Source organism: Quercus suber, unplaced genomic scaffold (genome assembly GCF_002906115.3).
Source record: "Quercus suber isolate HL8 unplaced genomic scaffold, Cork oak 2.0 scaffold_605, whole genome shotgun sequence".
Classification (NCBI taxonomy): Eukaryota; Viridiplantae; Streptophyta; class Magnoliopsida; order Fagales; family Fagaceae; genus Quercus; species Quercus suber.
The window spans coordinates 262,935-289,786 of NW_027070048.1; the positions used below are offsets into that span (position 1 = coordinate 262,935).

A 26,852-nucleotide genomic window follows, 5' to 3' on the forward strand; every position below is an offset into this window, starting at 1 on the left:
TTCTTAAGCTCTTTAGCATACTGTGCTAACAAGTGAGCAGAGACATTTCTTTGTCTTTTCACATGAAAGAAAGAAAAACACGTAAGGCTTGTGGCTATTTTCAGTGTTCCTTCCAGCACATTTTGAATGGAAGAAGGCGCACCCCCATCTCCCTGGAGCGCCTTGCAAATAATAACGAGTCGCCTTTAAACACCGCCTCCCTAATACTCATGTCTCTTGCAAAAGAAACCCCGGCCTCCATTGCTTTTGGTTCAATCTCCATAGCCCCCAACAGTGCATTCAGGGGCGGCTTGATGCATTTGGGGGCCTAAGGCGAAAATTGATTATCTTGTTTCATATATAAAATTACTATTAATCAACATGAACCACATAGATTTTTTTTTTTAAATAGTTAATAAACACAAAAAAAATTGACAAAACTTTTTACATTTATTGATGTGGCAGATTGATAGTAGTCATTAAAAGCATGATGTCAGTGGTGAATCTAGTTGAAAACTAGTAAAAGTTTGCTAACTTGACTATTGTGAAAAATGTTGTGAATTTTTTTATAAATTGCTTTCTTCCTGTTCTTTTTTTTTTTAGAAATGCAACATTCAGAATATTTTTTATGACAAATCTTAGGTGTTAAGTTGCTTCTTGTTTTCTAGTTGAAACTACCACTAAAATTATTTTTTTGCTGTCAATAACAACTTTTAACAATTTGTTATTAAGATTTTTTGTAAAAATATTGTGAAAAATGTTGTGGACATAGCTTTTCTTTCTCTTCTTTATTTGTTTTTCATTTGATAAGAAAATATTATTTTATTTAATGGTTAATATTTTGGCTTAATTAATACTATTGGTTAAAATTTAGGGGCCTTTTTTTTCACTTGGGGGCCTTAGGCGGCCGCATCAATGGCTTATACCATTGAGCCGGCCCTGAGTGCATTCACTATCTTGCTTAAGGCTGCAATTACCTCTCCACCTTCATCCTGGATCACCACACCAATTCCCGCTTTTTTCCTATGTTTGAAAACTGCACCGTCAACATTCACTTTGTACCTTTCCTTATCAGGTGGCTTCCATACTGTCAAAGGACTCCCACCTGATATATCTCTTTGTTTAATGTCATTTGTAGCTCGGTACTCCTCCACAAGGTGCAGGGCGAATTTCAAGATCACTTGACCCGGCTTGCCCAAGCCTCCCATTCTTCTTTCATTTCGGTTTTTCCATATTCCCCAGCAGACCAATATGACCTTCTCCATCAGGCCGGGTTGAGTTGTTTCCCAGTTTTGCAGACATTGTACAATATCCAAGAAAGTCCAAGATTGGTCAATGACGAAAGGCAAAACAAGCTTGCTGGATTCCCATATCTCATGGGCATGTTTGCAAAACCACAACAGGAGGCTCGTTGTTTCCTTAGGTTGACCACACAAGACACAGGCATCGTCCTCAGTAATTTTCCTTCGTATGAGGTTGTCCTTGGTGGCTAGGATATTCCGGCTTGCTTTCCATGCAAAATGTCTTAGCTTGTGAAGGAGTTTCAGCTGCTAAATACATCTTCACACCCGTTTGCGCATTGAGGCGTTTGAGCAATCTCCCTGTTTTGTTCTAGCCTTTCCTTGTAGGCTAACGCGTAAGCCGACTTGACTGAAAATTTCCCAGAATTATTGGTACCACAAATCAGCCTATTCCGTCGGCCCGTCAAGCTTAGCGGAATACCCAATATAGCTGAAGCATCCTCGGCATTGAAGCATTGTTTGACTAACCCCACATCCCACTCAAATGCCTCTATGTTTATGAGATCCTTGAACAGAGCAACCTGTGAATTCGGCTTTTTTGGAGTAACCACCATGTAAGTGCTCGACCTTGGCACCCATTTGTCGCACCACACTCTAATGTTTCCTCCATCACCCACCTGCCATCTTCTACCATTTTGCACCACCCCTTGTGCAACCATAAGGCTCCTCCACGCATAGGACGGGTTTCTTCCTAAATATACATCCACAAAACTACCTAGAGGAAAATATTTAGCTCTAAAGACTCGACAGAACAGGGAAGAGGTGTTTGTTTGCAACCTCCATCCTTGTTTCGCTAAGAGAGCTATATTGAAGAGTTTCAAGTCTCGAAAACCCAAGCCCCCTCTATCTTTTGGCATGCACAACTTCTTCCAGCTTAACCAAGCCAATTTCCTTTCCTTATTCGCTTGGCCCCACCAGAACTGTCTAGTCATCTCGGTAAGGTCATCGCATAGGTTGTTTGGCAAGAGAAAACAACTCATGGTGTATGACGGCACCGCTTGTGTGACTGCCTTAATCAAGATTTTTTTGCCGGCACTAGTTAATAATTTTTCCTTCCAGCCAGACACCTTGTTCGCCACTCTCTGTTTCAAGTGAGCAAAAGTATTAGACTTAGTTCTTCCAACCAGAAAGGGTAAACCGAGGTAGGTTTCATGGGGTTTGATCACTTGGGCTTCGAACATGGTTTTCACATCTTCTCTAATCCCATCATCCGTGTTGGGGCTGAAAAATAGTGAAGTCTTGTTTTTGTTTAGCTACTAGCCCGAAGAGATTTCATAGACTTGTAGCAATTGTTGAATCTCAGCAGCATCCTCCCTTGTTGCCCTTCCAAAAATAATACTATCATCGGAAAAAAAAAGGTGCGACACTTTCGGTCCCTTTGCTGAGGTAGCCACTCCTTTAAGCTTTTTTTGTTGGACAGCATTGTGTAAGAGTGCAGAGAGGCCCTCCGCACAAACGAGAAATAGATAAGGAGACAGTGGGTCTCCTTGCCTTAGCCCCCGGGTTGGTTGAATCTTACCACAAGGTTGTCCATTAATTCTCACTGCATAGGTTACCGAAGACTAGGGATGGCAATTTAGATCCGACCCGCGGATACCCGGCCCGGCCCGACCCTAATGGGTCGGATTTTACCCGGCCTGATAAAGAATAGGGTCGGGTATGGGTTTTTTTAAAAAAAACCTGAAGCGGGTCGCCCAGCCCAGGCCCAAAAATTAATAAAACCCGGACCCGACCCGAAACCCGACCCGGATATGACCCGGTTACCAAAAAATTACTAAAATGCCCCTGCTATATATATATGGTTGTAACTAAACCCTAACTCCTTATTTCTCTAACCCAGACCCAGCCGCCTCTCCCTAACCCTCAATCTCTCTCTCTCTGTCACTCACGCCACCAAACTCAATCTCTCTCTCTGAGTCTCTGTCACTCACGCACGCCATCAAACTCAATCTCTCTGTCACTCACGCAGCCACGCACGGCAGGAGCACGCAGCACTCAGCCATGCACGAGCACACAGCCACGCAGAAGAGCACGCAGCCACGCCTCGGCCTCACAGTCACTCCTCGACCTCACTCTGAGCCACGCCTTGGCCTCACAGTCACTCCTTCAGCTCTCTCTCTCTGATCTCGAACAGGGCCAAGACTCTCACCTTCAGCCACGCCTCAGTTCTTTATATTTATTTATTTTTTTATCCGAAATCTCCTCCGCTGGTTTGGTTATTTCTGGGTTTGCTTTGAGGATTGAAAAATGGGATTTTTTTTTTTTAAAAAAAATTTATTTGGGTGTGGCTGTGGAGATTTGAAAAGAAGGGATTTTTGGGATTTGTCTGTTTAGCCGTGGGTTTGATGTTGAGTAACTTGAGTTTGGACTTTGGAGCTTGTTTCAAAAAAATTTTCTTTCTGGTTGGGTAGCCGTGGGTTTGATGTTGAGTTTGGACTTTGGAGCTTGTTTCAAAAAATTTTTCTTTCTGGTTGGGCTTAACGGGGCCCGCGGGGCCCGGCGGGGGCGGGTCCGGGCCCTGGAAAAAAAATCCGTTTACTAAACGGGCCGGGTCCGGGCTGCGGGTCTTGCCCTGCGGGTCGGGTCCAGGTATACAAAAACCCGGCCCGAACCCGACCCGTTGCCATTCCTAATTTTTGTTTGGCCATTCTTTAAGCCGCTCCTTTATTCCCCCCTTGAGCTCTTAGCCATTCCCCATATTGCTGGGATTCATCTGTATTAATCACCCCCGATTGACAGTGGCGATCATCGTGTCCGAATATTCCACATAGAAAGCAAAATATGGGAAGCCTTTCATATCGGAAAAATATCTGATGTACCACTCCCTTCGGACTAGCCACCGCACCACACTGCCTTAGTGATTTGTTCAGAGGAATCTTAACCCGAATTCTCATGTATTTTGCTTGGTCTGAAGACCATGACCTAGAATCTTCCATCACAAACTTTCCAATGCTATTCCCTATATCTTTTCTAGTTTTCTCAGACATCATATCAAAAGGAAGACCCCATACCTATAGCCAGAATGGTGAGTGGGTGAAGATGATGGTGTTTGCAGTCATCCCTCTTTTCCATCTTTGAAGTAGAAGGAGATTATTTTCAAAATTCCACGGCCGTTTGATTCTACCCATTTCAGCTAATGCTCATTTGAAAACTTGAATTGGTAGATGTTGTTTCCAACCTCTACAATCCTTAGATCTGGGCCCACTTTCCACGCCAAGCGTAGTGTATTCTTCAATGCTCGCTGGTTCTGCTTCCTGTCTGTCAACAAACGCCCCATCAGACTAAGCAAGCATTCTTCCAATAGCTCAGATCTGCCTTCCCCCGGGACTGAGATCTGGACTTCTTCTTCCGTGGTTAACTGCATGTGCTTCATCCCTTCTATTTGATCTTGTTCCATTTTGACTTGAAAAAATTCGTTGCTCACCAGAGTAGGCCGAGAAGACAAGCCTGAAGCTGGCCAAAGAAATAAAAACTCCTAAGTGAGAGAGGAAAGTGCTTGAGTGACCTCGAGGAAAACAAACTCCTACACGGGAGAGTAGCTAAAGTTCGTTTAGCAACTCTTGCTTCGAGCTTTTTGTTATGCAATGTGTTGCCGTATAGCTTCATTTAGTTTGTATTATATGAGGTCCGTTTGGATTGAATTTATTGTTGTTGAAAATTGAAAACTGAAAACTGAAAATACTGTAGCAAAATAATTTTTAAATGGGTAAATAGTGTTGTGGGACCCATTTTTAATATTTTTTTATTGTGTAAACAGTGTATAAACAGTAGCATAAACAGTAAATGCACTGTTTACGCACAATATTTTTTGTCTCCAAAGTCAAACCATGCGGCCAAGTCATTTTTTGTCTCCAAAGTCAAACACTGGTTTGTATTGTGGTTATAATGTTGAATAACTCAAATCATAATTAAAAACCAAAAACAATGTATTTGATATTTGATGTTAGCAACTTTGCTTATTTTATAATGTGATATTGTTGTAAATCTCTGCAACTTTCAGGAGTGTGGCTTATGGCCCTTGAAACAAGAGTTATATAACTTGCTTGAAACACGATATTACGTAACCTACTGGAAATTATATTCCAAAACACAATATTAGATACCTTGCACCTAATCATTTCAATACATACCACAACCATACACATACTTTAAAGAACCACATTACAAAGTCTAAACTATCTCAAAACTCAATATTATATAAAATGCTCCAAGTCTCTTTCAATGTGTTCCACGACCACACATACATCAAAAGACCACAAATTAGTATATTACCAAGTCCACAATAGTTCCAAAATCCTAACATGATAAACTAAAACATCCAAGCAAAATAACAAAATACCACATTTCACCGAGTCCACAATAATCCAAAATCCTGATGGAGGCGTTCAGCCATGAGAGTGGCAAGTTCAGCTTCTTCGGCTGCAACAGACTATGGAGGCGTGCCTTGGCATTGGCAGCCTCCTCAACCTTTGGTCCTAGACTTCTAAGCATTGCCTCTCCAATTCCAACAGCGTGTGGTCTTTGTCTGCTTCACTCTCACTAATGTTTATGTCATTCCGTATTTGCTGGTCTCATACAGCAGCAGTCAGTAGCAAAACCAGTTAAGGAATTTTCATATGTAAGTGTCACTTTTCATTCAAAAGAAACTAAAATCTAGCATAATTAAATAGAATTTGAGCAAAAAATATGAGGGTATATTTCACAGCATGCATGATCCAAAGTTAGATGCTTAAATACAGCACCTACCTGGATAATTATTTGCAAAATTAATGAATCAGGGGTCTTACAGCTTATGTTAGGTTTAATAGTTAGAATAAAGATAATAGATTTAGTACAGCTATTAAGTGGCTACTTACACGAACTTTCCAATAAGCATAGAAGATGCTTATACATTTTTTAATCAAGTGTAGTGAGGCAGGCCAACCTGAAGAAACAGCACTTTGTAGATCAGCTTGGCCTGTGTACTCTGATAGTGCTGATACATATCTGTTCAACAGAAAAATGAAATAAAAAGTCAATAGATAAAGATTGCTAATGTTATATAAAGCAGAAGCTTTCATAAATCTTACACACACACACACACACACATATACAAACAGTTGTTTCATAAGTTGGAAATTGACTGATGTCTACTACATGTTTTGTGGTAATAAAATAAATAAATAGATAAGTAAATAAATATTTGTAATACAAATTAGGAACTCAGAAGCTTAGCAAATTTCGAATTACAAAAGAAAAGAACTTTACCCTAGTAATGCATCAAGCCACACATATATGGTTTGCTTATTGTCATTAGGAACTGGGATGCCCCTATACACTGATGCTCGGGAAACAGAAAAAAATCTCTTAAGCCACTTTTGATCCAGCTTTGCACCTTCAAGCAAAAAAGATTATAGAAGTGATTAATAGAAAATTCCATATAGCAAGATACAAAAAGGGTATTCCTAACATTTCATCAATAAATTGCCAAGGAGAAAGAGATGCAGAGAGAATTTTAGATTAAATTCATAAAAACTGATTCCCCTGCCAAGCATGATCGACATTTGACAGCGGAAGCACTATCAATACAGGGCATGACACCAATAAATCTTTACCCAAAAAGGTGTATTTAAAGTATTGTTGGTTCAGCACAAAAACGTTTTAAGGAATATATTAGCAATCATGGCATAATGACTCTTCAAAAAGAATATCTTGAATGGAAAGTACTATCAAATGCATTCTGTCATGTGTCTATAACTATAGCAATAGCTTATACAAATTTACTACAACAGTATATACACAATATGCTAATTATTATGCTTACAGCATTCTCAGGCTCTTAGCAGGATACCAATCATGCTGAACGCAGCCCCCAAGAAAATCTTTTAACAGTAAAGCTCAAGTACAACTATTTAGGACTCGCTAGACTAAGTTTTTTCATATTTACCTACTATCTCACCTCATTTAACCGGAAAGAAGGCTGAAAAAAATTTGGATTTTGTGTCAAAGTTTCTTCCAAGAATTTTTTATATTTTAATAGTGCAAAGTAGTAATTATCCTCTTTCTGCAGAACACATGACTTCAGGTGCATAGGGCAACAGTTGTTATCAAGCAATTCTTTCTCATCCTGCAGATTCATAGAGCTAAAGACATTACACTATTTTAACACTAGAATTGTTCAACAACATAAAAATAAGGGTAAAATATCATTTTCGTCCCTAAACTATCACAAAAGTTCGTTTTTCGTCCCTAAACTTTCAAAAGTTCGTTTTTCATCCCTGAACTATCACAAAAGTTCGTTTTTCGTCCCTAAACTTTCAAAAGTTCTATTTTCGTCCCTAAACTTTTCCAAATGTATTGATTTTCGTCCCTCTCACATCAGCACACTGTCAAAGCCACGTCAGCACTCCGTCAGACGGAGGGACGAAAATCAATACGTTTGGAAAAGTTTAGGGACGAAAATAGAACTTTTGAAAGTTTAGGGACGAAAAACAAACAAAAAAAAAAAAAAAAAAAAAAAAAAAAAAAAAAAAAAAAAAAAAAAAAAAAAAGACGTGGGTAGGAATAACAACCTGTTTTAGTTTAACTCATCTTTACCTATTCTTGAAATTAACCTAACTCAACCAAGTTGAACCCGAACTTGACCTACTCACCAAGCATCCATTATAAATTATAAATTATATTTTTTTATTGGCTCATTTTCAATTTTCAATGTGTGTGTACTAAAATTATATTAGACTTTCTGCATTGTTGATGAAAATTTGTAAAATTTGTGCATTTCTCAAATATAAATCTTTTACTTTTAAGCTTATTTGATTATACACAACTTTTTAAAATCTCAATTATTTAAAGTACAATTATACTTTAACTAGCTATTAGCAAGTAAATAAGCTTTCAACCAAAAACTAATCCAAATTCATAATTATTTTTATTTGTGAATTAACTTTATTTCATGTTTTATGTATAACAAGCATCTGCCTTCTCTTTTCTTCTTTTGTGAAATTGTTGGACAAGTATATTATTATTATTATTATTAACCAAACTATAAGCCTAAGAGTTTATGAATTTGTTTGGATACCGCTTATTTTGCTAAAAACTGAAAATTTATTGCTAAAAACACTGTAGCAAAGTAATTTTTAAAGCTGAAAACATTGTACATGAACACTTGTTGCGTTTTGCCTTGTCTGGCTGGTCCATGAACAGTGTGTGGCACGCTGGTCCAAAACACCAAACGCAGAAACTTGGCTGAAACGTGCAAATCCAAACGCACACTACATATTATTCAAAAATTATTTTCAAATGTTTCATTTATTCTTTTATTTGTCCTAAAAGAAATAGGAAAGAAAGAGGCTAGAAAGTATGTTAAAACCCTTTCTTTTTTTGTACATTTAAAAAATAGGGTCATACTAGTGTGAGTGTCACAAAACCAACGTGACATTTAAATACCACTGGTCCACTAATGCTCGCCATGTGACTGGCTAAGAATGAGTGTTGTCTAGTATGGCCCATCGTAGACTTGGCCCGAGAATGCACTACTAACTCAAGGCTAGGTTGGAGAAAGGAAATGACACCAAATTATAAGTTTGAGAACCAACTTTAATCTATCTCAGTAGCTTAACTTAACCAAACCCAAGTACGTAGTTTAGGTTTGGGCCTGTAAAGTTGTTAGGCACTCAAGAATGTGTGATCAAATGAGTTAGCCTCCACTAGTATTATTAAGCCATTTTTAAGTTAAAAAAATTAAGGTTGATGATCTCAATCTTAAAGATAAGTTTTGGATACAAAATTGGTTGTAGCTATTTGAATATAAATTCACTCAATATTATTCTTCAAAAATAAAAAATAAAAAATAAAAAATAAAAAATTCACTCATTATTTTTTTATTGGATTTGTACCCAAAAAAAGTGAGCTTGTTCAGTCTTCTATTTTCTCTCCACGATGTTTCTCACTTTTCTTCCCTAGATATTACGGTATACTAAATACTATTATTCTTATAAACTCGGTTCAGCACAAAGCTTATAATACAGTACGAGTATATATTTCAGTTTTACAATCGGAATTGTCTGTAATGCAATCAACATAGAGTAAACTCCACACTTTATTTTGCATGAGCAAATATTTCACACAGATATAGTACTCCAAAGGAGCACCGCGGTGATGCTTCAAACCAAATAATTTGATGATTTGAAGATACTTGTATTGACCAGACACTGTTCTTGATGCAACCCCTGTACATGAAGAAACTATGACACATAAGAACTTAAATTAGCTTGAAGTTCTTGAATCTTCCATCATGCTCATAAGCATCAAGCTGCTACCGCCTCATTGACATAGATGGTTGTTTCCTTTGGGTAATCATCCGTGCATGAATTACAAGCTTTATTTTCATTTGTAGGATTACTGCCACAACCACCACAGCCACCACTCTTCACCATGTTTCCACAGCCGCCACAACCACCAGAACCACACCCACCACATCCACCACTCTTTATCAAATTTCCACACCCCCCACCACAACCACCACAGCCACTGCCACACCCACCGCATCCACCACTCTTCATCATGTTCCCACATCCACCACCACACCCGCTGCCACACCCACTACCACACCCTCCCCCACAACCTCCACTGGACAAGCCGACATTTTCAGGTATTGCAGCATTTCCTTCAGTCACATCTACATTCAACTCTACTTCACTTGCTACAGAAGTGATCAGTTTGGCTTTTTTGCCCTCATGGACTTCATCTACTTCTTCAGTTTGACCATGCATCTCCAAATTTTTGCAATTCACAGTTAATCCGTGATATCCTCCCTTCTTAAATATATCAGTAAATATAAATGCGGATGTAATTCCAGGCACCAACATCCAGTCTTCCTTTACCTATTTAATTAAAAAAAAAAAAAGATCCTGAATTTCAGACACTCTTTTGTCAAAAAAGAAAAAAGAAAGAAGACAGTTGGCAGCTTTTTACCCTCAAAAATCCAGATTTCAAGTCAAGCAATGCCACTGCTTTGCCATATGGATCTTCCTTAGAGAATTCAACTGCTGTCATAAAGTCCTGTTCACTTCTATGCTTCTCACAATGTTTGGGTTCATACTCCAGCTTTCTTCCTGGGAAAAATTTTACCTGTAGCAATAATATAAATTCACCAGACAAAAACTTCAGAGGAGGCACTTCAATACTTACCCTGCAGGCAATTATGTATATAAAACTTGATAAATGCTATACATTAGGGTACAATAACTCAGACAAAAGTGTGTCGCAAACATATACATCTAGCGAATATTGCGAATGCATCACCAAAGAAAATTGTAATATATAAATATTAGAACACTAAAAGAAAAGGGTAATTTTCCAGCAAAAAAGTGTAAGCTCAAGAAAAAGGTTCCAGGTTCACATATTGCCCTAATTTTCTCATAATGTCACAAATGTCAGTTTAACATATTGCCCTAATTCACATAATTTCACAAATGTCCAGTTTTTGGCACCAACATTTTTGAACATGGAGTTTGTTTGAAAAAGCTGTACTAAGAAAAAATTGAAATTTAAAAACGTTGCACTTACAAAAAAGTGAAGTTTAAGAAAGTTGTACTTTGAAAAAATGCATTTAGAAACTGAATTAATAAACAGACGGAGTAGGGTGTCAAATTAGCTAAAGCAACGTGTTCCATTTCATAGTTTCCACAAAAATATATTAATATACTGATAAAACTGACTGACAATCAGAAAGTCAAGACAAATCTTATTCATAATTTCTGACCATTTCAAAAGCCATTCTACCGAAAGGAACATGTTTGTGCAAAGTCCTAAACGACCTAAATGAGAGATAATTAGGAACCAGAGATTATGCATACCATTCTACTGCCCATGAGCTCAAAGAGATGACCATCTAAACTGGATTTCTTTTGAAGATAAAGGGACCACTGAGAATCCATTAATGACCACCCAGTCCCAGCAGCCTCTGCAAGAGTGAGTGTTTCACCAGAAGTCGTAATACCAATCACTTCCTTCCTTGGAATGCAGTTTTCCTTCACCTTGTCCTTTGAGTCCCTGAAGTCCATTTCAAACCAGCATGATCATTATTCACAGCTTCAAAATATTTTATAGCATCTAAAACCGCCAGTGAATTATATAATATTTTAAAAATATTCTAATGATTATTGCCTCAACTTGGAAGGGTCACTTAATTATTATAGAAAATTACAGCAGTCTACAGACTCTACACAAAATACATTAGTAAGTCAAGAATATGTAGAACCTAGTTTTGAGTAAATCAATCTAGATTACATGTTCCTTTCATAACTGCAACTGCTAAAAATCTCCACACAAGCTTAATTTCTCACTTTCATAGATCTAAGTTTGGATACTGATGCAGGCTGAGACCCGTGGGGATGGTTTAATCCAAAAGATTCAACTAAGGGAAAAAATGATAGTCTCATGATGCCACTCAACCAGGTGTAGCTCATACTACTTAATGCTACTAATTGTGGATAACACTCAATGCAAACAAGCCACACACTTCATTGACAAAAGGAATCACTCAACACGAAAGCAAGACACACTTGAGGAAACTTTTCTGAATTAAAAACACTCTATTAGAATTAAGTTTAAATGATTAAATTCACCATTTCCTAATAGCTTAAGCTTTTGGGACAATCGGTAATTTAACATGATATAAAAGCAGGGAGATCATTAGTTTGATCCTTGCCTTTACTCTACCTCTCATTTAAAATGTTTAAAATACCACATGTTGGGCTCCCACTTATTAAGGGAAAGTTTAGGCACATGAAGGGGGGGGGGGGGTTGTTAGAATTATGGTTAAGTGATTAAATTCACAATTTCCTAATAGCTTAAGCTTTTGGGATAATCGGTAATTTAACACACTCTATCTTCTTTACATTTCTCATAGATATTTATAGGTAAATACAATGTATGAGTAAGCAATGCTTACAATAAATGCATGACAATGTCCGAAGCAAATACAATTTACTAGATAGTCAATAGACAACTCCTAAGTTATAGATTACTAGCTATATAATTACCAACAAGATCCTATAAATAAATCTGACCCGATATTAATGACAATAAAAAGATACTTGGATGCACAAACTGACTGTTATTGTCTTCCACATTGCTGACAAGTAAGAAAAATAGCTTTGACTAAATATTAATAACAATAAAAAAGATGGAAACCTAAACTGACTGACAGTTTTCCTTCACATTGCTGACATGTAAGCTCACACTACGCTCTTGCATAAGATATGAGATGGTATGATTGGTAATCAAAAGGTTTCTTTGGAAGCAACTTATTTAAAATGGGGTTAATGAACCAATGCTGGCATAAACAGCTTTTATACATGAGCATGCTTCAAACTTGAATATTGTATGATTACAATCAGAAGTTTATACAAAAATAAATGGCCCATATATTTAATTTCAATCAACCATATAATACAGATTGTATGGTTGCAACTCTGACTTGTCGGGTTCAGGAAATGATCTATAAATTGGCAAATAGAATGATATATTCTAGCCTCAACCTCCACTCACATGAATTAAAAAATGGAGATAGAATGCCTAACATTATGGGTTTGAATATATGTCTGTGAGTGTTCTTGCTCAAGGGTTTTTATTCTGAAGAAGTGAAAAAATAATAATAATCACCAATCCAAGTTTGCATAGGCAATGATTCATGATTGCTGACATCCCTACATTAACAATATAGATTACAAGGTCACTAACGTGACTAACATACAAGCATGAATGCACTCATAAGTCATAAGCAGTATAGTCATGCAAACATATGCCATCTGTCACACACCTATATACACAAAAAGACATATATAACGACCACATACAAAGAGTTGGCAGGTAGCGTTAAGTCTTATCTAGCAGAAGTTGTGAAAGAAAAAAATGTACCTCATTTGGAGGCTTATGACTTCTGCACCAGTTTCATCAGTGACATGCGTCAATCTCTTGGCATGCTGAACCTTTCCAGGAAGAGGGAAAAAACAAGAATTTTTTGAAAATGGTCGAGAACAAATCATTTGAAACACACATGGTGCCGGAGACGGAACAGTGAAAGAGACAGAAACTCGAAGGCAGATTGGTTTCATGATCACATTGCTAGAACTTGGCACCAACTCCAACCATTTTTCCACTGAAAGTTTAGAGACTGGTTCCAGAAAGTCTTGAAGAGAGAGTGAAGCAGAACCCAATATTTTGGGAGCCCTTGTTATGGGTAAGTTGGAAGTTGAATGGGATATGAGTTCAAACAGAAGCTCTCCTGTCGGTTCACATTGAAAAGAAGCAACATGTTTCTCTCCAGACTCTGACAAAATACTCAGTTTCCGCTTAGCATTAAAGAGTGAATCAGGCTGTATCTTACAAAATGAGACAGAAAGACTTCCTTTATGACCCTCTGGTAAGTTCTTAACTCCAACAAACTCCAAAAGGACCTGGAAAAAGGAATTAGAAAGAAAATAAAATAGGAAACGTTAGAGTTGTTTCAATAATAGTAGCTCAGCTGTATATACCTTTATTTAACACATGAAGATTCTTTAGATAGAAACAGAAGCAATAAGCAGTTCATTACTAGCACCAAATCTTAAGATTGACAACCAGACAAGCGGCTGAAAACTCATACTTTTATTAAAAGTGCTAGTACTGAATTTAGTAGTAATTGAATTTTATTGCATAATTTTAAGTCATTAAAAATAATTTATAAATTATCTTAAATAATAATCCTGCCCCATGTAATTATAGAACTTTTCAGTGAAAAATCCTAGAATACTCTAAAAAGAAACCTTATGAACCTAATATTATATAGCTTCACTTTAACTTCATCCAGTAACATTTTAAGCTCCAAGAGTAGAAAGCCATTTGCTGTATTTTTTTACTGGCTAAGAAATGGAAAGAAAATAGAAAACATAGATATATTTATTGAGAGAGAGAGAGAGAGATTTAATGGCATGCATCTGATAGATACTACAAAAATACCACATTTTGGAGATGGCCTAAAAGAGGTGATCAGAGATTACCTCCACAACCTTCAGCTGTGGAAACTGAATTATTTTCTGAAACTCCTTGGATGCAACTACCTCCTTGCCAGTCATGTCAGATAAGAAAGGAGTGGTTGTAACAGGAGATGGGGCAGTGCCCCTGTACATTGCCCCGGCTCTCCAATACCGTGTACCAAATGCCTCTTCCCACTGCTTGGTGGTTACAGAAAACCCAACATCAAGCTTCTTCCCTTTAGTTCTATCTGAGTCCATGTCATCATGCTCCAACACCTTTCCAAGTAGTTTAATGAGATCATTACAATAAGAAACAGGGTGCAACTGGTGAGTGTGCCAGATAAGATCAATGTCATATGTGGGAACGCAAAAGCATTTTATGGACTTATCCCTGTTGCTCTTAATTAGATGCAAAAATCCTTTATATCTAGCAACAGCTCCTGCAAGAAAGAGACCATCATTCATATGGGGTCTGGATACCTGTCACAAATATGTGAAAGGAAATAAGTTAAAATTTGAAAATCTAGAGGATATACATCAAGTAAATGTAATATGTTTGAGTTGCTGCATGAATCTTTGAAGCAATAATAACAATAAACAAAATATTAATTATAATTTTGGAACAACCAAGGTAGATTACCTAAATATTATACAGTGTTTCCAAACAGTTAACTTACATTGTAAGGGCTGACACTTTACATTAAATATAAAAAACTTGTCACTTTATCCTACTTATGACAAAGCCTAAGAGCACCAATTATCTGATTTCATGTCTAAAATTAAGTCTCAGACACAAAAGTTCCTTGTAACACCCACATTATGGAATTATATACAGACTTACTTTCACATCATGCCTCCCAGAAATGGATTAATAATTAAGAACAATTTCAATACAAGGCATCACATTATCCTGTCATATTGTTAAACAATTGAAATAGCAATTCCAAGAAGCATTCAGTTTATTTTTTAATCAGAATCTGAAGAAATTATGAAGAAAGACCTGACCTTAATTTGAATAATTCACTCAAATATATTGGCTACACTTCACAAAATAAAAATAGAAAAGTTCATCATACCTGGTAAAAGAAAGGACTCTGCCTTTTTACAGCTGAAACCAGATCATATTTTGTGTATTTTTCCAATCCAGAAAGCATCTGAGAGACATTTTCTGACAATGCACGAGTTATGCTGAAGTTGTAGGGCTCTTCTGGATACATTCTATTCCAAATTTCTTCAGTTTGCCTTTTACAATTGCCTTGAACAGAAGACACAACATTAGAGTTGTCAAGGATTCTTCCATAAAGTTTCTCGCAGTCAGTTTTGTATTGTACCTGAATAACAAAACCACAAAAAAAGCAGGGAAAAAAAAAAACAAAAAAGAGCTTAGTAATCCAACTCCATTGAGCTAAGAATAGAAAAGGGATAATGAACTTATATGTTTTAAATTCAGAAGCCTACTGGATTAAGCCTGTGACAATGCCAAACCCATTCACAATCAAGAGGAACAACCAAAGGCCCTTCAGAAATCTGGGACTTGGAATGCTTAGCAAGCAAGGGAAGCCAACAAGCATTATACCTGAAATCAGCATATTCATAATTCATAACTTCTATTTGAGTTATATGTAGATGGACTGTAAATGCATTCACTAAAGGGTGAAAGAATAAAATGCATAAAAGAAAAACTTAAGTATAAATTTTTTAGGTGCAGAACATTAGGTTCCCTAATTAAATTTAGACACATCATTGCATCGATCAATAAAACACAAACAATGTTACCTTTTGCAATGACAATTAAATTTATTGCAGTTATATGTGTTTGAATTTAATTGGGGACCTAATGTACTTCACCTAAGGAATTGTACTTCATTTTAGCCAATGCATAATGTTACAAAAAAATCTTCTATATTGTAATGACTGTTTAGTCCACGAATTCAATCCTTCTTCCCCTTAATAGGAGGAATGCATAAACCTTTACATACTATAGCTCATAAGCTATCTCTGTTTTTCTTGACAAATTAAGTACAATAAACCAAATCAAAATAAACAATAACAATACTAAGAACACCAGAAACCCAAAACAGAGAAGAGCCTACAATCCAAAAACTTACACCATTACTGGCCCAACATAGAAAACCCCAAAAACTCAAAGATTGATGTATATTAGTCATATTAGTTGAAACCAAGAAGCAAAATCCAAAAAACTATTTCTTAGAATGCATTACCTATAGATGGCCCATTCAAGGGCAGGGCCTTCATAGAGGTAACGATTCCTATCAACAGCAGCAAGGAACTGAAGCTGCAGTTTGGCTGCAGCCACAAGGTCTACACTTATCACAATCTTTTGTGCTTCATTCCACTCAAACTCTTGCTTCACTTCCATTCTCTCAATTCTAACCAAAAAAAAGCCAACTTTTAACAACTACATGATACAATTAAAACTCAAAATTCATATGATCAATGACTCTAGAAATATTATGAACTTGAATCTTAAAACCCAAATAGAAAAGAAAGGAAAATTATTGGTGAATCCCCACCAATGAATTATTAGAGAGGAGGAAGTATCGCTCATGAATTCATGGAATAGCTAATTGTACATATGAATCAAAGTTCCCAATACATAAATAGCTCCCAAAATAAATCCTTAACTCTTGTTTAGCTTCAAATTGGGTATCAATGTTCATATTCAACTATATTCTTTTCAATCGGCCAAACATTAATCATTTACAGAACAAGGGCTAATGATCAGAGAGATTAAAGCAAAGAGAAGTACTTGCAAAGAGCAAGCAAAGTCACAAACTCACAAATTGGAACTTGAAGTTAAAGATCCAAATCATATGAAAAAATACGATACCAGATATAAAAGAATCAGCATCAAGAGCATCAAAGTTATACAATTTGAAAGAGAAAGTTAATAAAACTCTTACCCAACTGTTTCGTCGCCGAGAAACAAAAATTCAGAATCAAAATGAAAAAAAAAAATTCAGGTTTGAAAAAGGTCTTATTATTTTATTTCCGCGTGATTGAAAACAACAACGAAAATTCACCGAGGAGTAAACCTTCCGCGCTGTTTCTTTGGTCAAATTTTCCCGGTAACCAAACAGAGCTATATCTCCGTAAATATTAAAATGAACTAACACGTAATTATTGAATTAAAAAGTAATGAGTTTCAAATAATTGAAGCAGAATTAAATTACTAACACCTTCTTTGCTTTGCTTTGAGAACTTTGGTCAAATATTTGCACGTTTTGGATCAGATATTTATAGTGGTCCGTGGTACAGTACATTTTTTTTTTAAGTGACCAAATTATCCTCACTCTAATCTGAATCTATTTATGTACTTATCTATAATCTATATATAAATGTTACTATTAATTTATATTAATCTATAGGTTTTATTTATCTATAATAATTTATACTGTAATTAATTTCCATGTTTTACTGTGATAAGTGCATTAATTATATGGTATGCTAATTTTTATATAAAAATAATTTATATGGTTATTTTTATAAAATTTACAATAATTTTGATATGCAATATGTCATTTTTCTTTGTGTTTTTTTTTGAAACAATTATAAAATAATAATCAAAAGGAAGAAAAAAAATTTAATAAGATGCGTGCAATAAAAAATATAAAAGTAATTGTATACTTAAATCGGATGAAATAATTAAATATGTGAATTTACCCAAATAATATGTTCATTTCTAAAAATTATAGTAATCCTAATTTTTTTTTTAATGACATGCGATATATTTATATATACACACACGCAGAATCAACATTGTAGTCTAAATTTGTGCTATATAATTAAATAGAGTGTAAATGCATTTATTTTCACCTGTTAATTATTTATAGATGGTGGCATGGTGTATTAATTATTTGTATGAAAATGAATTTTTATGGTTATTTTTATAAGACTTATATATATTAAAAAAAGCAATTTATTTAGATTAAGAAATTGTAGATCAAATTGAGTTACTTTAGCAACAATTAAAACAAAGTTCATTAAAATATAAAAGTAAATTTAATTACACCCTGTTGAGGGTCATTTTTTGAAATAGGCAGAAGGCAGCCTAACCTAGAAAGACATTAGAGAAGCGGTAGACTAAGTAAAATCATTAGGCCCAAGCAGCAGGAATAATGGATCACAGGCCCTTACTATAAACAAACGGGTCTTGAGGAAGTAAGTGGGCCTAAAAGGCCCGGAAAGAGAGAAAATAGCACCAATGGGCAGTATATGGTATGGAAAAGTGAGAATGGGTCGCGGTAGGCCCAAAGCAATGTAAACAAAGAAAGTAGGGGATAATGGCAAGCCCATGAACCCTAAGGATGAGAATGAGGAAATTGGGCCAGGGAAGCCCAATTAAGTTAGTAAAAGCCCATAGGATACGGAGTTAGTAAATGGACCGAGGAAGTCCAAAGGAAGTAAATAGGCCGGAAAGGCTCAAGGGAAAAGAAAGGGACACTGGAGCCCATAAGTGAGAACACCAGTGGCCATATTAAGCCACTGGGGGAAAGAATGAAACGGTAGGCCTGAAAAGAGGCCTAACAAGAACAAATCGCCGCGGCAGGAAATGCCAAGTAATGCGGTAGGAAGCCAAGACAATTAAAGAATTGGGTTGAAAGGAATGCAAAGCCCAGTACTCGGTAAAGCCTAGATCCTAAGGGAGCGGTAAATCAGAGCAGTAGCTCGTGAAAGGCCAGAAACGGACGGCAGGTAGTACAGGAAAAGTCTCTAGTCCATGGCAGATGCATGAACAGCAGGCATATTTCAGACATATGCACGCGCAAGGCCTAGGCACGACCAGCCTGTACGCAGCCAATACGAGACATGGTGAGGTCGTGGGTCAGAGGTAAGAGGGAATGGTTTGGAGATGGGGAGAGGGGAAGACCTGTTTTAAGGTTTCTGGTCAAGCTCTTTTGGGGGATATGTCCTACTGGGATGACATACCACCCAAAAGAGGCAAGGCTGAGTTGGAACCACTAGGTGCATGCCATGAGGGATAGAGAGAGAGAAACATTACCGCGACAGGAAGAGGTGCCACGGAAGACTAACAGACAAAATAGTTGTCTTTGTCTGTAACAGGGGAACTTGCAGACGAAACAATGATGGTCGGCAAGTACACCCAGACCAGACAAAGGTGGTTAAAGGGTAGAATAGTAAAATCCGGTCACGGCAGACACTATAAGAAGGAAGCCTCTACTGTGTACAAGGAGGACAAGACAAGACAACGTAACAAGGACTCTGAGGCATACTTAGAAAAAAAACAGGGGAAGCACAATACTAAAAACCACGATTGTGGAAATCACTAAGAAAAGACTAAAAAGGAAAAAGGGAGGAGAAGAAAAGAAAAGAAAGATAGAGAGAAAAGGAGCAATAGTTAGTGGCATGCACTGATAGGTCCATTCCCTTCTCTCCCTCTCAAATCCTTGCTCTCTTCTATAATTGTCTTGGGCATTGTCCATCCAGGTCTGCCACCCTCAAACCCATTAATCTCCATAGCGGGAATTCTTTTCCTCGGAGGTTAATCGTGTTGAGAAGAGGTGTTCTTCCTCTTTGGCCTTACTCTTGCGGACCGAATTGAACTTATTTCTTTTATCAGTTGATTAATCTTTATTACCATTTGCCCTTGCTATTTCATTTGTGAAAGTTGTTAATATCATTGTGATTATGGATCATTTGGTCATTTCCTATTAAAGGAACTATCTGGTCATTTCATAATACATTGTTCTGTTTTATCAATTATATCTATTTTCCATAAGCTTCTCTGAAACAGCTCTGCCTGCCGCAAGCACTCTCCTGGCAGACGAGGCATAGTTTGTGCACAAGTCGGCCAAGTTGAGTTCCAGTTAGACTGGTCTCGACTCCCATAACCCAGAACACTTGGGCCTACAATCACAAAGGGGCAGCCCAGCCCAACACAGTAAAAAAAGGCCCCAACACACCCTACCAAGAATTAGAAGATAATTGTACGCTTAAATTAGTGGAAATAATGAAACATTTGTCAATTCATGGGAGCAATTGGTTCATATTCTTAATTATCCTCTCTTTTCTAATGACGTGTATAATTGAAGTTGATATCTCAAATATTATCAAACGTAATAAATATTATACATAGGACATAATATAATTTTTTACAAAATGTTTTATGCACTGCACATCATGGTTTGTCAAAGATAAATTTTTGTGACTTGTGAGTTAGTACCCCTTTGATCACAAATTACCCCCATCCACCACAATATATTTTTTTCAAAAAGAGGGTATATGAAATTAAAATGCTGGTAAGTAAAGTTTAGTATGAGAGATTTCGCAATATAAAATTCAAATTAAAAAACTTTTCAGTGATTTGAATGTTTTTTAGATTCCAATAAATAATGCTTTAAAACTCTGAATTATATAACATAAATTGCAAATTGCAAAAATTTTACTAAGAAGTTATAATTTCAAATTTTCTAAAATACTACAAATGCTTGATGGAATTCAAAACTCTTTCTGTTCTTGTTACCGCAGCCAAATGCCCTTTTTTTTTATTAAAAAATAATAATAATAAAAAAGGGAACATTTTAGAGTTTAACCTCATTTTCAATGGGTTGGGATAGTGTCTAGTACATTGGACACGTTAGAATACGAACACGTGTCCAAAACTAAATACATGTTTATATTCTAACGTGTTCAGTGCACTATTCTAACTAGCTTTTAATCTTTGTTAATTTCGTGTTATATCTTCAATCATCATACTTATAGATATTGTGATTAAATGATATGATTAGAGTAGTGCCACACATAATTTATGTATCGCGTATGAAATATGCTCAAATGCAATTACTTAAAATAACTTCTATGTCTTTTTTAAGGAAAATAACTTCTATGTGCAATTACCTTCAATTCATTAAATTTATTATTATTAGAAACTATAAGATTTGAATATAGGACTTACAAGCTATTTATCATCGAATCAAAACATCAAATAGTAGGCAAAATTTGAATTCAAGACTTTTATACAAAAATTTTTACAAATTGAGTTAATTGAAAGTCTGAAACTCACTAAAATTTTAAGTAGTTAAATCATTTTTTAATGTCAATAATAATAATAATAATAATAATAATAATAATAATAATAATAAGGCCTGAGGTTTGGGTCTGTTGTAAATGTGTGTGTATTTTTTAAAACATAAATGTGATATGAAACCCATGGAGTTCGCATAAGTTTATATTTACATTTTTTTTATGGGATATTTACATATTTATTGGAACTGCACAAAAGTACAATTTTACTATAAAAAAAAAAGTAATACTTTAAAAGAGTATACATAAAATATATATATATATATATCCAAATCAAATACATGCTAAGCTTCCTAAAAAAAAAAAAAAAAAAAACTATGTAGTAGTCAAACTGAAAATTGTCACCAAAAAAAAAAGAAAAAAAATACTGAAAACTATTTCCTTAAGAACAAATATGATCTTATGAAGCGGACCTCTCATAAGCCTAACAAACAAGAACTTATGGAGCGGACCTCTCATAAGCCGATTAGTCTTATAGGCATGGGAGCTAATGTTGGTAAGGGAAATTATAGAATATTCTGAGACTACAGTAAATGTTTACTCTTTTTCTCACATGAATAATAAATTTTATCATGAATTTAATTAGTAGACCACTATTATGTAAGAAGAGAGTATTTGCATTTATTGCACTCTTGAAGTATAATATAGTAATTACATGTTCGTAAGGGGCTTCTTCCATGGAGTGGCTTTAGGAGATACTTTTTCTTACTAATGTTTCAATTGGGGCTTATTGGGATATGGTACTTTGTGCTATAGAATACACAATAATCTTCCAATAAGTTTAGGGGACACAACCAATTTTGCACTAACTAATATGTTAAGTTGTAATTAGAGCATAATAAGTTGAGTGTCAACTATGAATTCATTTGAAAATAATGCTATTCTTATCATAATTCATAAATTTGACAATTCAACGTGATTAGAAATTGAGTGTCCATCTATAGCTTCGAGAAATTCATAAATTTAAAACAATAATAAGAATTTAATTTTTAATGTTATTAAGACATTTTCTCATTTCCTCATCTGTGTGTTAAATACTTAGTATTCTAAAAATAAATTCTTCTAATGTCACGTGTAATACTGACAAAAAAATGCATATAAATTTATCTGGCTCTGGATATAATGTTAGAAGTTAATTTTCAAAATCTGAATTAGTTTTCAAAGTTAAGATCCTGCGTGTCCATTTATGTCATTATCCTCATAGTTCTCTCTTCTTCATTTTCCTCCCCAAATAAATCCTTTTTTTTTTTTAATTTTTTATTAAGGGATGAGAAGAGTCGGACTCAGGTATTTCTCTGGCTCTTCTTTGAAAATATCAAATATGAAAAGTCAGACCAAAAAACAAAAATATAGTTTACATCAACGGAAGAACATCATCTATTGCGTGCAATATTACATAACTTGGAAATTACTACATCATACATTTGATCTTTTTGCCCTCCATTTTCGAAGAAGCACGGACAAAACATATTCTTAACTTCAATGGAAATTTGGTTTTTATCAATAATTTTTGCTAGTTATTAGGTGTAACTTAAGGTGGGCAATAACATGGCACAATACACGACAATAGACAGTGACCCACTGATCCCACATATGAAATATAGAAACAGAACAGGACACTGAAAATGGTGAACAACTTTGGACCTAAAGGATGGACCAGCAAGCATCCACGCATACATGACACCAGCTTTTGCGACTTTGGTGTTTTCTTTTCCTTGTACGAAACAGTGATTTGTTTGTTTGTCCTTGGTTTGTACTTTTTTTTGTAGTAGTAGTAGTAGTACAAAGACAGCTAGTACAAATAAGAGTTATGTAGTACCAATAATCGCAGCTCGGAACACCACCCCATGTCAAGTCCGGTAACTATATCGACCTCACTTAAACTCTTCCCTTTATCTTTCATAATTTCAATTAAAATGATCATATGCGCCCCCCACCACACACACACACACACACAAACTGAAATTTAGGTCAAATTCAAATAGATCTATGTATTTTCATTTTTTTTTTGATAAGAATGCTGACAAACTTTCATTAAACTGGGCTGAAACCCAAATCAAATACATCATTAAGGATTTGAGAAACAATTATAGGGGGAGTATCTTCAATGCAGATAGTACATTCAGAAATCTGCTTGGCATGTTTAGCCATGAGGTGAGCTGCCTTCTTCCTTTCTCTGCGCGTGAAGGAGGTCTTCCATGCTCTAAACTTTGGCTCCCAAGATTTTATACCAATAACAAGTTGTTGGATCTGAATAGGGCTTGGGCCATGGTTGGCAATGGCATTCATAACAATTTGGGAATCTCCTTCAAGAATAATCTCCCTAAAACCCAACTCCCAGGAGAAAATTATGCCAATCTTGGTTGCTTTGGCTTCGGTTTTTAGAGCTCCCAGCGGGTATGGGAGTGTTTTGCTAAGAGCTCCCATTATTTGACCTTTATCGTTCCGAATCACCACTCCAATCCCACACTGACCTGGTTTTGCCTCCATTACGCACCAAAATAGGACAAGGAAATTTGATGGGTTGGTCATGAGGCCAGGAGCTTTGACATTAGCCATTTGCCAGATTGCTGTTGCAAGATCACAACTCCAGAACGTATGGCCTGCTGTTTCCACACGTCCACACAAGTCGCACTCCACTTCCACTGGAATCTTGTGGTCTCTGAGCTTAGTTTTAGTTGGGAGAATGTCTTTGCAAGCTCGTCAAATAAAGTCTCTAATTTTGTTTGGGCAGTGGAGCTTCCAAACTGATTTCCATAGAGACTTCATCTTGGTGTTATTTGAACATTCCCCAACATTAATCTTGGACAGTTGCTTATGACTTACATGGTAGGCACTTCGGACCATACTCTACAATCCTCAGGAAGAGTGGAGCTCAAAGGGATAGCCAAAATAGCTAAAGCCTAATGGGGGAGAAAAATGGAGTTAACCAACTCAGATTTCCACACGGCTCTCCCTTTATCAATTAGAACTGAAAGTTTCTCATTATACATCTTGGGGTTTATAGGGGTCATGATCTTGTATGTTTCAGGTTTGGGAATCCACTTGTCATTCCATATCTTCACCTTGTCTCCATTTTTAATAGACCATCTAATTCCATCTTCCACCACACTCTTAGCAGCCATAATGCTTTGCCAAGCAAAGGATGGTCTTTTGTTGAGTTGATCTTCAAGGAAAGACCTACTAGCAAAGTACTTGGCTTGGAAAACATGGTGGAAAAGAGAATTTGTGTTGTGGAGGAGATACCAACCTTGCTTAGCTAGGAGAGCTAGGTTGAAGGCTTTTAAGTCTCTAAAACCCATGTCGCCCGCATCTTTGGATTTACACAACTTGTCCCAAGAGACCTAAGATATTTTCCGCTCATCAGATTTTTTTCCCCACCAAAATTTGCTGATCATAGATCTGAGTTATTTGCATAGCGAGTTAGGTAACTTGAAGCGACTCATGGTATAGGTAGGAGTGGCTTGGGCAATCGCTTTGATGAGGACTTCTTTACCAGCTGAAGACAACAGCTTCCCCTTCCAGCCTGCAATTTTCCGGCCAAGCTGGTCCTTAATCCTGTTAAAAGCCTTCTTTTTTCCTTAGCCAATTAGGGAGGGAAGGCCTAGGTATCTTTTGTGTTGCATGATGACTTGGGCTCCAAAAAGATTTTTAATTTCAGCTTGATCAGAAGCTCTGGTTTTCTTGTTGAAGAAAAGGGAAGTTTTGTCTTTGTTGATTTTCTGCCCAGATGCAGCCTCATAGTCTTGGAGGACATCCCAGACTTGCTGACATTCACTCATACTAGCCTGACAAAAAATGATGCCATCGTCCGCAAAAAACAAACGAGACAAATGCGGAGCACCCCAACATATAGATATCCCCTTAATAGTCCCCAACCTCTCTTCTCTTTGAAGCATTGCCGAAAAACCTTCTATACACAATAAGAATAGAAATGGCAATAATGGGTCCCTCTGGCGAATACCCCGAGAAGGAATAATTTTGCCTTTCGGTCCTCGTTGATTAGAACAGAATAAGAGACAGAAGTTATGTACATCATGATAATAGATATCCAATGGTCATGAAATCCCATTTTATGCATTACTCTAGCCAAACATTCCCATTCTACTTTATCAAAGGCTTTACTAATGTCTAACTTGATTGCCATAAGACCTTCATTTCCCTTTCTTCTTTGTTTGATATGGTGCATTGTTTCAAAGGCAATTAATACGTTATTTGTGATAAGTCTCCCAGGGACAGAGGCACTTTGGGCTTCACTAACAACCTCAGGTAGATTTTTTTTTTAGTTGATTTGCTAGGACTTTGGCTAAGACTCTATAAACAACATTGCATAGATTATAGGGCGGTATTCAATGATTTTTTTTAGGGATTTTTGGTTTTTGGGATGAGGCAAATATGGGTATTATTGAATTTAGGGGGCATCACACCAGTATTCAGAATATTTAACACACACTCACTTATATTCTGACCGACAATACTTCAATAATTTTGAAAAAAGAGTGGGGGCATACCATCCGGGCCTAGGGATTTGGTGGGATGCATTTGAAAGAGCACTTTTCGAACCTCATTGGGATGGAATTCCCGAAGGAGGAAATTGTTAATCTCATCTGTGACTTTTCTCTCAACTGCTTCAATGACTGGATTGAACGATGAAGGTTAGTTTGACTGGTAGATGGAAGAGAAGTAATTTAGAATGATGCTTTGGATGTTCTCTTCATCACCATACCACACCCCATTGCTGTCTTCTAACCCAGTGATTCTATTTTTCTGACGTCTTTAGGAGGCAACAGTGTGAAAAAATCTGGTATTTCTATCCCCACTTTGATACCAGAAGGACTTTGATCTCTGCTTCCACATCACAAACTCACACTCAAGGAGCTCATTAATCTCTCTTCGTAGACTTTGAATGTTGATAGCATCTTCATGGAGAGTATTTCAGTTTTCTAAGCACTGGAAGCTTGTTTGTTTCTCTTTAATCTTCAGGCTTGTTTGCCAAAGACATTTTTGCTCCACCATTGAAGTTGGTGCTGGCAATTTCTTATCCTATCCTGGGTTAAGCAACTTTCTCCCACCATGCTAGCTACTGACCAAGCCATCTCCACCACATCCCAGCATCTCTCATCCCTAGTCCACATTGATTCAAAGCGGAATTGAGCTTTACAACAGTGTCATCTCAGTAGAGGGGCAGGATAAAGGGCTAAGAGACAATGGTAAGATGAAGACATAGACCTGAGACACACCTTAGCTTGCTAGAAGAGCTTAGTCCATCTATTGTTTGCTACCATGCTGTCTAGTTTGACCAGAGTGCATTGATCACCAATCCTTCCATTGCACCATGTAAATCGTTGCCCAACAAAACCCAAATCCTGAAGTTCACAATTGTCTAAGGCATTTTGAAACGCCTCCATCTGATTTGCATCTCTTTCAGCCCCTCTACATTTTTCTTCAATATGAGTAATCTCATTAAAATCTCCAAAAACGACCCAAGGTAAATCGAATTGGGCATTCA

General features: G+C 36.5%; 3 protein-coding genes and 1 long non-coding RNA gene across 5 annotated transcripts; all 4 read right to left on the minus strand.

The window, feature by feature from the left end:
- Nucleotides 1–1,522: 1,522 nt before the first annotated feature.
- On the minus strand, nt 1,523–2,212 carry LOC111992078 (uncharacterized mitochondrial protein AtMg00310-like). Its single transcript, XM_024023875.1, has one exon. It carries the CDS (start codon nt 2,210–2,212, stop codon nt 1,523–1,525), a length of 690 nt encoding a protein of 229 aa, XP_023879643.1.
- A 3,229-nt stretch (nt 2,213–5,441) lies between these two features.
- On the minus strand, nt 5,442–7,696 carry LOC112005320 (uncharacterized). The gene is made up of 4 exons (XR_010625632.1): nt 7,219–7,696; nt 6,528–6,654; nt 6,137–6,266; nt 5,442–5,845 (listed from the first exon to the last, which is right to left on the minus strand). It is a non-coding gene; the product is annotated as an uncharacterized LOC112005320 (long non-coding RNA).
- A 1,536-nt stretch (nt 7,697–9,232) lies between these two features.
- Nucleotides 9,233–17,497, minus strand: LOC111992071 (glycine-rich domain-containing protein 1). Of its 2 annotated transcripts, none has more exons than XM_065765069.1 (9): nt 17,477–17,497; nt 16,501–16,668; nt 15,737–15,854; nt 15,355–15,609; nt 14,303–14,758; nt 13,182–13,720; nt 11,117–11,312; nt 10,233–10,388; nt 9,233–10,141 (listed from the first exon to the last, which is right to left on the minus strand). In XM_065765069.1, exons 2-9 carry the CDS (start codon nt 16,656–16,658, stop codon nt 9,566–9,568), a joined length of 2,454 nt encoding a protein of 817 aa, XP_065621141.1. In that variant the 5' UTR covers nt 16,659–16,668; nt 17,477–17,497; the 3' UTR covers nt 9,233–9,565. The 2 variants fall into 2 exon arrangements, with proteins under 2 accessions (XP_065621141.1, XP_023879639.1); XM_024023871.2 differs by lacking the exon at nt 17,477–17,497 and adding an exon at nt 17,203–17,433.
- Nucleotides 17,498–24,246: 6,749 nt separating this feature from the next.
- LOC111992079 (uncharacterized mitochondrial protein AtMg00310-like) lies at nt 24,247–24,645 on the minus strand. Its single transcript, XM_024023877.1, has one exon. The coding sequence runs from the start codon at nt 24,643–24,645 to the stop codon at nt 24,247–24,249; it is 399 nt and encodes a 132-aa protein (XP_023879645.1).
- Nucleotides 24,646–26,852: the final 2,207 nt, after the last annotated feature.

Coding starts and splice junctions, on each gene's coding strand:
- LOC111992078 (XM_024023875.1), bottom strand. CDS start 2,212: ATGACTAGACAGTTCTGGTGGGGCCAAGCGAATAAGGAAAGGAAATTG.
- LOC111992071 (XM_065765069.1), bottom strand. CDS start 16,658: ATGGAAGTGAAGCAAGAGTTTGAGTGGAATGAAGCACAAAAGATTGTG. Junction 13,721..14,302: donor CACAGCTGAAGGTTGTGGAG/GTAATCTCTGAT, acceptor TCCTTTTTCCAG/GTCCTTTTGGAGTTTGTTGG. Junction 10,389..11,116: donor AGCTCATGGGCAGTAGAATG/GTATGCATAATC, acceptor TTATTGCTACAG/GTAAAATTTTTCCCAGGAAG.
- LOC111992079 (XM_024023877.1), bottom strand. CDS start 24,645: ATGGGTTTTAGAGACTTAAAAGCCTTCAACCTAGCTCTCCTAGCTAAG.